This window comes from Epinephelus fuscoguttatus, linkage group LG5, assembly GCF_011397635.1.
Source record: "Epinephelus fuscoguttatus linkage group LG5, E.fuscoguttatus.final_Chr_v1".
Lineage (NCBI taxonomy): Eukaryota > Metazoa > Chordata > Actinopteri > Perciformes > Serranidae > Epinephelus > Epinephelus fuscoguttatus.
In genome coordinates this window covers 9,038,502-9,052,619 of record NC_064756.1, presented here as the reverse complement: position 1 = coordinate 9,052,619, position 14,118 = coordinate 9,038,502, and the positions used below count along the sequence as shown (strand labels likewise).

Here is a 14,118-nt window from a genome sequence, read left to right as displayed (position 1 = left end):
TTGATCAAAGCAGTTGAGTGGACATGTTATTTACACACGTCGAAACATCCTCACCATCAGCAACCAGGTGCCCTTGATTGACAAGCAAAGGGAGTCATTACAAGCGGTGTTCATGTCCTGTAAGATTATAAAGCCAATCTCTGATCTTTTTTCCTAAACCCAACCATGTGCGTTAGTTGTTGGAAAAAAAACACATCAATTTGCGTTGTTGTACTGACGTAGTGCGTTTATTTTGAAAGAGACTGCATGTAAACGTTAAATTTCCTGTGAAAACAGAAGTGTATTTTGAAAGAAGACAATGCATGTAACAGGCAGAACTTGACACAGCTCCCCAGAACGTCAACAACCAACACACCCAGGGTACCTTGCATGTTGTAGTACGCTGACGTGGGAAGTCCATGACCAAACATATTAACATGTGATGAGGTTGGAGTGAGAATGTGTTGTCCCTGTTGGCTTCATTTTTCATCTTTGGAGGCTATCATTTCATTTTCATGCAACCACCTTTTTTGCATTAATCTAGCATGTAAACACATTTTGTTATGTCAAAGTAAAAGTCCTCAGCTACTTTCATGTTTTATTTGGGTCAAAAAAATGCACACGCTCTAAATACTGAGGGGGCTGTGTCCTCATTGCTAATAATACTTGGGTAATTGTACAGAGATTGTGCAGGACTTTTACTTGTAATGTCGTATTATTACCGGCTACTTTTATTCAAGTAAAGGATCTGAATTCTTCCTCCACTGCTGACGTCAGTGGATTTCAATCATACTACTGATATGTAATAGAGTACACAGTTCATTGTTAATTTGTTCTCTGTTCAACCACTAACTAAAGCCTTATATTACTGGTAGTTATGTTCCGAGGAGTTGAAATGCACCGCAACTGTGTAAACTTGTGATAAATTCCACAGTCAGTTTTAACCATAATGCCATGACTCATTTTTTCAAAGCAGCTGCCACATTTTCCGAAAGACATGAACAGCAAACTGTAAAGAGAAATCCTCATATTGACTTCAGAAATAAAGTCACTACCAGCCATGTATCAGCCGAAATGACTGATCAGTGTGATCACTCTGGCTGCTGCTTGCTGTTTGGTTGCTTTTGGAGACGCGTGCAGCAGCTCCATCTGGTTAAACAAACGACACAGACACAACCATGTGTGTTCAGATTAATATTTTAATTCCCTGTGTGTCGTCTGTGTTCGTCCCGCTGTGTGTGACAGACTACATTCCTCACTCGGCGCAGACGAAGCTGCAGAGAAAGAGCAAAGAGATGCTCCCACAACACAACTTCCTGTCTGAAGAAAAGCCACAAAACCTGTGACCTAGAGCTAACACCTGGCACACACACACACACACACACACACACACACACAGTGTCAAACATAAAGACATGCAGTGTGTCTCTTGCACCTGCTACTGTAATTTTTTTTTATTTACCATCACACAACACACACTCATCACTGTCAAAAACACACCAACAAAAAGTCCTCCATGTTTTATAAAGCACCTTACAGCACCCCCTGGTGGGCACCAATAAAACTACAGCAAGCCCCATGTTCACCTCATACAACTCCAATATCATCTTTATTAGACGTCCTCTTTTATACACATATACATATCCATACAAATATACATACATGACATGTTACATGTCCATATACAAATACGCACTCCATAATTATTATGCACCATCTTATTTGGATATTACTGGTCAAAAGGTTAAAATCTCACGTACAGTACGTAATCTTAGACATTCTGGTGTTAGCATAGAACAATTAATGCATTCCAGTAATGCAACAGGGGCAGAGGACATCATGAGCAAGTGGTTACAGGAGGCTTTCATGTCAAAACACACAGAATATGAGCGTTTATATGTTGAGTTTGTACTTTGCATCATTGAGACAACACATCAGGGGTGCATAGACCGGAGCACTTGACTCAGAGAGACAAACATCGACAGTTTTGTGAAGAGAGATTCAAGTTTCTGGAGGAACTTGAGAAACAGTGTTGATATTGTATGCGTCCCAGATAGACACAGGACAGTTACTGGGATCTGGTCATACTGATCCAGCTTGAAGGTGACTGATGATTGGTTGAATGACTGACTGGCAGTTGCTCTGGGTTTCCTCTTGGACAGCTGCACTGTTGGACGTAGTCATGCATGCATGTACAGTGTGTTTGTGTGTAACTTTGAGGTCAGTCAGAGCCAGATCTCCTCGCTGCTTGTGCTGTTCACCTTATAGATGTAGCCGACCATCGGATATCTGGCAAAACCTGGGAAACATCAGAAGGGATTCAGAGGGAACATAAAAAATAAAATAAAAAGAACCTCACTGCTGTTCCTCCACGCTGAATCTGAAATATAAATAATGAAAAATCTAACAGGATCAGAGTGTGTTTGCCTGACCTCTGGCGGCGTAGGCTAAAGACAGATCTTCCTCCTCCTCTTCCTCTTTCTTCTTCTCTCCCACACTGTTCTGCTGGGCAGCCTCTCGAGCTACGAGAAGTGATGCAAGAGGGATGGAGGACACAGCAGAATGCAAAAGAGATGTTTGGATAATGTTTTGGGAAATACACTTCACCTCTCCTGCTGCAAGACAGATGATAAGATTTAATTGAAAATTGATAGTTAATTAAACTTAAGTTATTTTACTGTTAATAAACCATGAAATGATACTTAACAGTGTTTACTAATTATTAGTATGGCTTTGATTTGTGTTATTTTAACAGAGGAGATACCCACACACCAATACAACTGGGGTAGAAAGCCACAAAAAAGGTTCACAGGCTGAGATCAGTGCAAAAAATATCAGTTTAGAGCATCCATTGCATACAGAAGGGAGCTCAGAATGCAAAAAAAAAAAAAAAAGTTAATTGAAACAGCAGCAGACGTTTCAGTCCTTGACTATCATCAGAACTACTGACATGAGTGCTTCACAGAACAGATAAAGACACAGACAGATTACCACCAGGTGTGATGAATCAGTCAGCTGCTGCCACTAATTAGATGAGATCAACTCTGAGGAGCAACGGTCTGACTACCAAACCGCTATCACCTGTTCAGTGAGTATAGAACTAATCACATCCTCAAACACCAATGTATGACTGCAGAACATATACAAATGTACAAAAACACAACTATACACAGAATAATAAAATACATAAATAAATGAATAAATAAATAAATACAAATAAAAATAAAATACAAAATAATAAAAAATATAAATAAATCATATAAAAATAATAAGAAGAAAATAAATAAGTAAAAATAATATAAAATATATATCAATGAATCATAAAAATAATGATAAACTAAATAAATAAAAAATATATAAATACAAATAAAAATAAAATACAAAATAATAAAAAATATAAATACATTTAAAAAAAACATAAAAATAATAATAAAATCATTTTAAAAAGGAGAAGAAATACAAAAGCATATAAAAGAGGGCCATGCTGGTACATGCAGACATCTATAGAAAGAAGGACAAGTTAAGTAAAAGCTGTTCAGCTCTGAGAAGAAAGATCCATCTACTATCACACTGCAGTTTATTTATTTATTTATTATTCATCTTTTAAATCACTTCTGAAAACCCTCTTGTTTAAACTGCCTTTCTGTGATTTTAATGGCTTTATTATTGTGTGTTTTACTCTGTTATGTGTATTCTGTTTTAATTGCTTTTTTTGCTTTACACAACTTATTTGCTTTGTCTTTTATTTGGTTTTGTAAACACTTTGTAACTGTGATCTGAAAGGTGCTATATGAATAAAGTTTATTATTACTATTATCATATTTCTACGGTATTCTTCTATACTTCACTATAGTGAAGAAAAGTTGTGCATTATGACAAGAATAGCTGGAATATCCCTCTAGGAAGGCAGGGGGCAAAAAACATTACCACAAACAAACACAGTGAATTGTGGCTGAATGGCCATTTATAGCTGCATTCAAGTCCTGTAGGAAACTCGGGGATGAATAATATGCCTGCTTGTCACAAGAACTTGGGCAACAACTGATGGCATTTTACACCAAAATAGAAATGTGTCAGAAACTTTTGTGCTGTCGTTCACTTCAGATTTCAGCATGCAAGACCCCCTATAGTAATAGATTCAACTTTGCCAACCTTTCAGCACTGAGCATCGATCGTGAAAACAAATTAAATATCTGGTGTTTATTGACTGTTTTAATTGAGCTACAGTCCATACATATTTATTTTATATACTGCAGATACTAAAATTTTAGTCTAAATGGCACTCAGCCAACATCTGCCCCTCCTGCACAGCTCCACCCATCTGTGTACAAGATGAGGGTGATTTGTCCTTTTAAACATCTTAAATTCGTACCTTTTCTCAGAGTGTTGAGGTCGTTGAGCTGCATGTTGGAAGGCAGAGACATGTTCTCTCTGGGGATGTACGTCTTATCAGCTTTCTCTATCTTCAGATTGGCTGAGTCGCTGTGCAGGAAATATGGAGGAGAGATATCCAACTTGGATTAGACGCGTTATTGGTCTGCAGGATGGACATCAAATATTCATAAGAGCACAAAAATGCTTTCATCAGTGTTCTGCTTCCAATCCGCTAATGATGCTGAAAGTATAAGATAGGTGTGTGATACAGTGTCAGTGCGGGGTCGGTCAAAGGAAGGTGGTTGTATGGATCATAAATGGGGATTGTCGGTGTTCATTTGTTAAAAAAGCAAACATTAACACTCAATTAATTATTTTCAACATTAAAGGTCCCATATATTAATGTCTTTTTTATATATAAAGCAGGTATAGGTGCTATATAAACACTGTAAAAAGTATCACAATATTCAATCCACAGAGAAATGCACACCGTCCGTATTTAGGAACTGTGACTTTAAACAAGCCGTCAGGACTTTTATGAAGTTGTGATGTCACAACTATAGTCTACAGACCATTTCAAACTGAAAGGTAAACATTTTAAATGGATCCCTTTGTATTTCCTGTTCATATGTTTCATAGTGTATGTAAATGACATCAGCTGACAGGACGCTACAAACACTGATTAATCGTGTTCCGTGGTGCCCTTTGACACGGTGCGTCTTTGAATGCCACAATGACATTTACATTTTAAAAAAGGCCCAGATGGAAGTGTTGATAGGAGCACTGTTTTCTGCATTAAGGAATTTTTGTACCATCTGAGTACTTCAAGCCTGAAATAGCACCTCAACACAAAGCATTTAGCAGCAAACCCAGAAGTCTGAGCTAGCACAGCCTCTGCTCTGATGCTAGCGCGAGCAGCCAGCCTCGTCAGCCACACTTGACCAGGCGTTCAGACACAGACTGAGTAAGTAAAAAAGTTGATGTATGTGATTATCTAAAAAAGGTTGGATTTCCACCCCTCTTGTTGGCTTGCTTTACTTGCTTTCCATTTGGATTTATTGAGATGTCCATGATTACTTTATTTACCTTTTCTTGGTCATCAGAATCTCCACTGGCTCATCTGTAACATAGCACAAGGAGATGTATTATCCTGCCCAATAAGTATCATTCACTACAATGCACAATGGTACAGTCACAGATTTTCCAGCTGACTTGCTCGCCACAGACACAAACACACTCTTGTCTCACCAAATGACTTGGTCTTGTTTTTTTGCATGAGGCAGAGAACAATCAGACTGAGGATGAGGAGGGCCATAAAGGCCATGGCTCCCCCGGTCACTATTCCCAGCATGGGCACCTCCACGCGGGACTGCAGGAACTCTGGAGAGAGGAGGAGATAAAGAGGGTTAAAGTAATAGTCTGACATTTTGGGAGTTGTACTTATTGGCCCCTGGAGGGTTAGATAAGAAGTGATACCACTCTATGTATCTTCCTGAGACCCGAGCTTTTGTTTGGTATGCATTTTTAATTTCTCTTAGTTATTTTAGGACCTGATAAGTATCCAAAACTAAGCTTTGAACAGTGAGTTGTATTGGAAAAAATGTGGTCATGACATGGGGATGGTGGGTTTATTTTTAATAGTCACAAGCGTGTAATAAAATACAAAACAGTTTATTTCAATGCCTGAACATTCCCAGCTGGCTGCCAGCATTATTAAATGTTGATAATTGGTTGAATTTAGGTTGTGATGTCAGGTGACCAAAATTCAATGAAAGGACAACCTCTAATGCCAACGCAGTTTGACGTACAGTAGAGTACTGATGACAGATGACGTTGTTAATTTGTTGGTTTTAAGTTGCGCTGTGTAGTAAACAAAATCTCAGCATCTTACTAACATCTCATGCCAACAAATTGACGCAGAATAACGACCTTTAGTCCTATGGTCTAGAGAACAAAACCCAACATATGAAAAACGTCATAATGTTGCATCCATTTTCATCCGCTTATCCGGGGCCAGGTCACAGGGGCAGCAGGCCAAGCAAAGCACTCCAGACGTCCCTCTCACCAGCAACGCATTCCAGCTCCTCCTGGGGTACTTCAAGGTGTTCCCAGGCCAGACGAGATACGTAATCCCTCCAGCTTGTTCTACGTCTGCCCTGGGGCCTCCTACCAGCGGGACGTGCCCATAACACCTGTAAAGGGAGGCGCCCAGGAGGCATCCTGATCAGATGCCTGAATCACGTCAAATGACCCCTTTCGACACGAAGGAGCAGCGGCTCTACTCCGAGCTCCCTCTGGATGTCTGACCACCTTACCCTATCTCCAAGGCTGAGCCCAGCCACCCCACGGAGGAAACTCATTTCGGCCACTTGTATCTGCAATCTTGTTCTTTCAGTCACTACTCAGAGCTCATGACCATAGGTGAGGGTTGGGATGTAGATGGACCAGAAAATCGAAAGCTTCAACTTCTGGCTCAGCTCCCTCTTCACCATGACGATCCAACGCAGCGCTTGCATCGCACCAAACTGCTGATCCATATTACTCTCCATTCTACCCTCACTCGGGAACAAGACCCTGTGATACTTGAACTCTCTTGATTTTCATTCCAAATAAAATTTAACGTCCATCGACCATAAAAGTCCAACTTCTTTCTGATTTCATATTGATGTCCAGTGCCAGCTAGATTGTTATGCAAAAACAAAACTGCAAATAATGCAACATTTGTTCAGTGTTTCATAATACTAATACCATGGGTTAGACGTCAGTGTTCAAGTCTTCGGCTGTTCAAAACTGTTCATTTTAATGTCTGAATAACACTGTGCAAAAGCAAAATTGCCAATAATGCAACATATTTAAAAGCCTTGTGTTTTGTTGTTTTGTATGTCTGTATGAATTTTCCTTGCTGTATTCCAAGCTAGGGATTTCATTTGTGTCTGTAGGGCTGTCACACCAAATAAGCCTGTGTGAAACACTGTGATAATACAACATAGTCCCAATGGCCTCAAATAAGTACTTCCTAATTAACAGTGCCGTAGCTTGTTAGCGATGCCAAAACTGGTCTAATCTGCATACCATATCAAATTACAAACGTTATAAAATATAAATAAACAACTGTCAAGGAAATAATTTGATCAGGTTTTGGATCTTGCCCACTTTTGTGTCAGGATTGGCTGTAAACTGACTTGGCAGAGATGGCTGCCATCTTGTTTTTACTTGGATGAGTGTATCAGTGCTTTTTCTACCACTAGATGGCACAAAAAAGTGTCCATTAACGAGGACAACAGGTCTCAGTTAAGCAAAATGAAGTATAATGTGTAGCAAACTCAAAATGTCATGCCCTTATATGAGGAAGCAGGGTCGCAGAAGAGTATGGTAAATGTGAAGCTAGCTGGGAAACTGTTAGCTTAGCATAAGATAGTCCTTCTTGGTTTCCCTTTGCATTTTACCATCACTGACCTGCCAGCGTGAGGTTGCTCTGCACCGTCCCCACACTGTTGCTGACATTCAGCGAGATATTCCCTGATAGGTTACTGAGCGTGACCTTCAGCGTGTGATTGGTCAGCCAGGGGTAGCTTCGCGAATCCAGGATGAGGAAGTCAGAGGTGTTGGCCACCAGCTGGCCAGACGGGTCCACGAAGGTGATGGTGGCAGGCGGGTTGGAGCGCACCAAGGCGAAGAGGACCAGGGAGAGACCGGGGTCTGAGGTTTCAGTGTATTGTGCGTTCAGCCTGAGGATCTCTGGCTGAACTGGGAGGAGAGGAACGACATTATTCATTGTATCAACAGAAAACAGCTGGGTCCAGTTATAATCCTGAAACATTTCACAAAGACTCACACTGGACATTGAGTGAGACCGTGGCGTTGTAGCTCTCCCCTGTCCTGGGGTTTGACGCGACACACACCAGCTCCCTGTCCCACTTCCTGGCCCGCAAAGAGAAGGTGCTGTTGCGATGGGTTCTTGGTCTCATGACCTCAGAATCTTCATGCGACGGCATCACCAGGCGCCCCCGGCTGGGTGGAGGCTCTCTCTGCCGCTCCCCGTTCAGGTACCACGTTAGCAAGGGAGGGGCACGGGGATCCCAGCCGTCTGATTGGCAGTTGAACCAGTGTGTCTTGTTCTCCTGCAGCGTCACAGCCTTCCGGTGCCTTCCATCAATTTTGGGCGCGGGCTCAATTGCACCTGTAAGTACAGCATTAATGTGGATGTGATAGGACTGTGCGAGCAACATGCATTTTTATTTTCCCAATAGTGTTTCGCCCAGTCCCACCCTACTATGCTTTAATTGGCTGGTACTTGTCAAGTTGACACCTTGAGGTCTGAGATGGTAAGGGTAAAGAGGTCACGATTAGGGTAAGTACTAGCCAATCACAGCACAGTAGAGTGGGACTAAGTGGACACTCTTAAGGGAAATAATAAGGTGAGCAAAATCCTGACAAATGACAGATTTCAACTTTTATCTAGCATGACGGAAAAGGTAGCAAAAAGTTATTTTCTTATTTGTATGTATGACTCTTTTTGCAACTCTTACATTTTGGTAAATATGCTCATTCCTTTTGTTGCAGAAAGTTTCATGAAATATTTGATAGCACTCTCATATCTTTCAAATATGAAGCTACAGTTAGCAGAGGTCATTTTTGGTTGAATTCCAATGAAGTAAAAGGAGCAGGTCATGTAGGTTACAGTTGCAGTGTGCCTTACCTGACCAGGATAAGGCCAGTGTGTGAAGGAACACGACAGCAGAGCCCGACGCCCACCTTCTCAGACACACACACTTCATACTGGCCCAATGGAGCACCGCACACACACAACTACCTGCTTGGAAGAAGAAATAATGTAGATAATTACATGTCCGTGATGGGTTATGTGGATTAATCTGAGGGGAACCACCAGCAGAAATCTCAGAAATGAATATCTCAATACATAAAACCAAAACTATCTACATGGCTCAGATCCACTCGGGGTACATGATAGCGGTGGGGGGAAAATCGATACAGCATATTATCATGATATTTTGCATGGCGATACTGTATCAATAAACGGACGCCAAGTATCGATCTTTTATTATATACATAATGAATTTTTGCAGATACACATTTTAATACAACTTTTGCTACTGGAATAATAAGATCAGTTGCTTTTTCAGTCCACTAGATGGTGCTGAGGTCAGCAGAGGTCTCAGTCAGCGGCTTTTGGCAGGAAGTTATTCAAAACAAAGATTGAGACACCAGAGAAAGAAATCAGAAATGTGCCGTCAGCGTTTAAATCAAGCGTCTGGACTTATTTTAAATTTTTTGAACACGCAAGGAAAGGAGGACTTGGATATGACACATGCGATTTGCAAACAGTGTCATATGAGAATAAAATGCTCCAGGAAAACCACGAACCTCTCACTCCACCATCCAGACATAGTGTTAGCTGCTAACGGCTAAGCTAATGCTTAATACGCTCTGCCAAAAAATCAACCAAGACTGGACACACTTAGCTCGACAAAACTATCATCCCACTGTGAGAGAGGTGAGAAAATAACACAGTCCATCACTGACTTGATGTGCAAAGATCTGGGTCCATAGATACAGTCGGCAATGACGAGAACGCCCACAAACGTCACATCCGGTTAGAGCCGAGGAGGAAAACAAACCGGTTTCTGCCATTAGCCACAATGCCCAAGAGTTGCTGTGTGCCCTTTTGCACCGCAAATAAACACAAAAAAAAATCACCAATTAAAGTTTTACATTTTACCAAATAATAAAACGGAACCACAAAGGAGGACAAAATGGCTTCAAGCTATCAGGAGAGAGGACGAGTTTGGCAGATTATGGGACAACAAAACGTGTATGTCTGCACTCAGCACTTCATTTCAGGTAAATTTAATGTAATGTTAACCATTTCCAAACAATTGTAGACTATGTCAGGAATATCAGGAATATTAGATTAATTGTTTAAACGCTAGTGAACTTTGTACTACATTTATAATTTGTGTAGATTTCCTCGCAACATGTACAAAAGTACACATTCAGTAACGTTACCTAAGTAGAAGTACAGATACTTGTGTACAAAAGTCTGGTAAAAGTAGAAGTACTGATTAAAGTTCTTTACTGAGTACGGTATATGTTAAAAAAAAAAAAAAAAAAAGTGCTGGCTCTGAAATGTACTCCAAGCATAAAATAAAATATAGCTGAAGGACATTTCTATTGCCTGTTTCTGTGCAAAGCTAAAAGCTCTCCTCTGATAGCTTGAAGCCATTTTGTCCTCCTTTGTGGTTCTGTTTTATTATTTGGTAAAATGTAAAACTTTAATTGGTGATTTTTTTTTTGTTTATTTGCAGTGCAAAAGGGCACACAGCAACTCTTGGGCATTGTGGCTAATGGCAGAGACCGGTTTGTTTTCCCCCTCGGCTCTAACCGGATGTGACGTTTATGGGCGTTCCCGTCATTGCCGACTGTATCTATACAGTGCTGTTGAAACGAAGGCTTTGTTACATGCTAAAAACACTCCGTCAGCATGCGACTCCACCGGCACAGCCGCACCCAAGCTCTACAAAGAAGTGGGCATAAAGTTGAGGAATCTTTGAGTACAGCAGGAAGGGTGGCGTTAACCTGTGACGCCTTGACTTCAAGGTCAGTGGATTCATATGTGACTATATTGGCAAATTATCTGACAGAGGACTGGAGACTGCTGTCTCACGTTCTCCAAACTAGAGCAGTGCACAAAAGTCGCACCGGAGCAAACACTGCAGACGTCCTACAAAATGCAGCACAAGAATGTAACAGACAACACTTCTAACATGGGTGTTGCCATTCAGTTAGCAGGATACCTGCATGTGAGGTGTTTGACTCACGTGTTTAATCTGCCCACAGTTCAGTTTGTCAGGTGTATGCAACATTTCTGACAGGTTTTGTGACGGTGTTGGTCAGTCTGTCTGCTTTGCATCACATTTTGCCGCAATAAAAATGATTGAAGTTGGAAGAACAGACTGAAAACTTTATCTTCTGAGGTAAAACTGATGTTTGCAAAGTTTTCCTTTGGGGAAATAATCAGCAGTTGGGAAAAAAGGTAATAAATCGCAATATATTGTATCGAAATACTCAGCACATCGCAATAATATCATATCGTGAGTCCTCTGGTGATTCCCATCCCTAGAACATGAGGATTAAGGTTTTGGTTTCTAGCGAATTCACCCTTTAAAGACACATAGATTATTGCAAGGTGCAGACCTAAAGAAGCACACAGAGCCACTGGAATGAAGCTTTCAATGCAATGACGACAAAGAACAGCACACAGGACATGTCACAAACAAACAATAATAATCCCTGCTGGTCCAGCTTTGATTTGCAGACCTACCCCATCACAACAAAACATTCACAGGCCTGCTTGGATCGATGGTGATTGTGCACACGGACACTGTACGGTGAGTGCAGGGAATGAGTAATGTCTGGTGCTTGCTTGCAATCTGGGTCACGTGATATGTGTGAGCACCTCGGACGAAAGCAGGAACTGAGCCATCAAGGAAACACTCATAATCCCACACATATGGAGACGACCAAGAACATTCCTGCGCACATGACAGAAGGTGTTACAGCTCTTCGCCTTCGGGTCGAGGATGCTGGGATTGCACTGACAATAAGAGCAAGGGGCTATACATTACACTGAAGGTCTACTCCACACACACTGCACTTTCTGAGGCTGCATGCAGGCATTTCAATGCAGGTGTGTGCAGTTAAATACACAAAATTATGCCCTTTACAACACACACACACACTCACTCACACACACACACACACACACACAGTATTACCTCAGCCCTTTCTGCAGACGCTGTTGTGATTCAGCCTGCTGGAGCTCCATGGCAGCGGAGGAGGAGAGGAGGGAGAGTGAAGGATGGTGATAACAAGCGGAGAGATGAGAGGCAGCCCTCCCTGACTCAGTTGCTTTCCCATCTGCGTACACTCATACACTTACACACACATACACGTACACACACACGCGGCTCTCTGCAGGGTACAGCAGCTCCAGTAGCAGCGTTCACTAGCTGGCAGGGGCTGGCAGGGCTGGCTGACGCAGGCAGTTATGCTGCCGCCACTCTGAGAAGGAGAGAGTGGGAAGGGAGGAGGGGATGAGGGAGAGAAAGAAAGGGAGCAGGCAGCTGAGGAGATGGAGAGAAAGACAGAGAGAGGAGAGAGTGAAGGCAGGGAGAAAGGGAAAGGAGCAGAGGATGCAGAGAGATGGAGAGAAGGGAGAGTGGGCACAGAGTCGTGAGGGAAGAAAAAAGAGCCAGTGTGGGAGAGGACAGTAGAGAAGAGGAGAGGAGAGGAGGATATAAAGGCTACAAGACAAGAGACAGAGCTCTGTCCAAAACATCAATCTTTAACGATCCATGACATGGACCTGTGGTGGATGGAGGAGCGCAAACTGTCAGTTCAGAGGGATCAACACCTCTCTGTCTGTCATCCTTCCATCCTGCCTGTCATCAGGCATGTTAAAGTAAACCCTGATACACAGACACAGACACTCTACATGGCTCGCTGTGCCTGAGCTCCATTACTTCAGACTGAAAAGCCTCTGCAGTGCAGCTGTACAGACCTGAGCAGCAGCATGCAGAGCACTGCAGCCAAAAGAAACAGGCTCATAGAAGAGGTATATGTCCTTTGCTAATGCCAAACTCCTTGTCTTGAGAGGCCACTACCTTTGAATAGTTATTGTTTTATTGTTGGTTTTAGTATGATAAATGTTGTATTTGTTGCATTTTAATGTGTTCTGATTGGCTGCTACCTCGGCCAGGTCTCTCTTGGAAAAGAGATTTTCAGTCTCAGTGGGACTTTAATAGAATAAATAAGGAAATAGTGTCATTTTTTTCTCCCCTTCCCTCGTAAAAAAAAAAAAAAAAAGATTGTTTTTGTTTGGGGTCTGCTGTTCCCCCCCGAGGAAACTCCCGTCCTAAAGTTCCTCTCTGCTTGGAAAACAGATTTTGATGAGAAGGCCAAAAGACAATGCATCGAGCAAAGAGTGGATATCCTTTTTCCTGTGACTTCAATCATTTGTGCAGCAAGGTCAACAGAAGGTTGGGGAATATCTAGGCTTTCTGACTGATGAAACAAGCTACATATTCAAGACATATTGCATCACTGGATGGAAACAGAGAAGATAACATTCCCCTGACAGGACTGGTTGGTGCGAGACACAAACAGGTGACTCCTGCTGCATATAGCAAAGGAAACTCACTCACCTTACACAATGATTCAATGGATGACAGTCTAAGTAGTTGCTTAAATAATGCACACACTGAGGAGCAAAGAGTCCCGCAAACATATAACACACACATTTAATAAATTTGATGTCCTCGTGAGACCCTGCGTCCTCATATGAGGACATTCTGCGTAACTTAGACCTGTCGCCCTCGTTCATGGACACTTCTTTGTGCCATCTAGTGGTAGTAAGAGCACAAGACACTAATCCATGTGAAAACAAGATGGCAGCCATCTCTGCCAAGTCAATCTGTAGCTGATCATGACACAAAAGTGGACAAGGTCCAAAACCTGATCAAATTTTATGGTTGAAACTTGTTTATGATTAGTTATACTTGTAGTTTGATATGGTGTAAAAATCTGACTAATTCTAGCAACAGTAGCAAGCTAAGACCTGTTAATTAGGAAGAAGGCTACTTGATTGAGGACATTGGACTTTGGAATAATCTTGTTTGAAGACACTGGGACTTTATTATTGTCTCGTTTGAGGACATTGGGACTTTGGGGTTTCAGCAGGATAAA

General features: G+C 41.7%; 1 protein-coding gene across 3 annotated transcripts; it reads right to left on the bottom strand.

Annotated features, from left to right (window-relative positions):
- Positions 1–1,491: 1,491 nt before the first annotated feature.
- LOC125888834 (transmembrane protein 25) lies at positions 1,492–12,715 on the bottom strand. 3 transcript variants are annotated; one of them, XM_049576455.1, is made up of 9 exons: positions 12,150–12,715; positions 9,053–9,169; positions 8,189–8,533; positions 7,810–8,100; positions 5,602–5,733; positions 5,440–5,473; positions 4,352–4,461; positions 2,412–2,501; positions 1,492–2,278 (listed from the first exon to the last, which is right to left on the bottom strand). In XM_049576455.1, the coding sequence occupies exons 2-9, from the start codon at positions 9,129–9,131 to the stop codon at positions 2,205–2,207; spliced, it is 1,155 nt and encodes a 384-aa protein (XP_049432412.1). In that variant the 5' UTR covers positions 9,132–9,169; positions 12,150–12,715; the 3' UTR covers positions 1,492–2,204. The 3 variants fall into 3 exon arrangements, with proteins under 3 accessions (XP_049432412.1, XP_049432413.1, XP_049432414.1); XM_049576456.1 differs by having other exon boundaries at positions 9,053–9,166; XM_049576457.1 differs by lacking the exon at positions 12,150–12,715 and having other exon boundaries at positions 9,053–9,548.
- Positions 12,716–14,118: the final 1,403 nt, after the last annotated feature.

Bases quoted from the DNA above. Each gene is read 5' to 3' on its own strand.
- LOC125888834 (XM_049576455.1), bottom strand. From the start codon at position 9,131: ATGAAGTGTGTGTGTCTGAGAAGGTGGGCGTCGGGCTCTGCTGTCGTG. The intron at 5,474-5,601 runs GTGAGACAAGAG...GCTATGTTACAG, and splicing joins AAACAAGACCAAGTCATTTG to ATGAGCCAGTGGAGATTCTG. The intron at 4,462-5,439 runs GTAAATAAAGTA...TTTCCTGCACAG, and splicing joins ATTCTGATGACCAAGAAAAG to CGACTCAGCCAATCTGAAGA.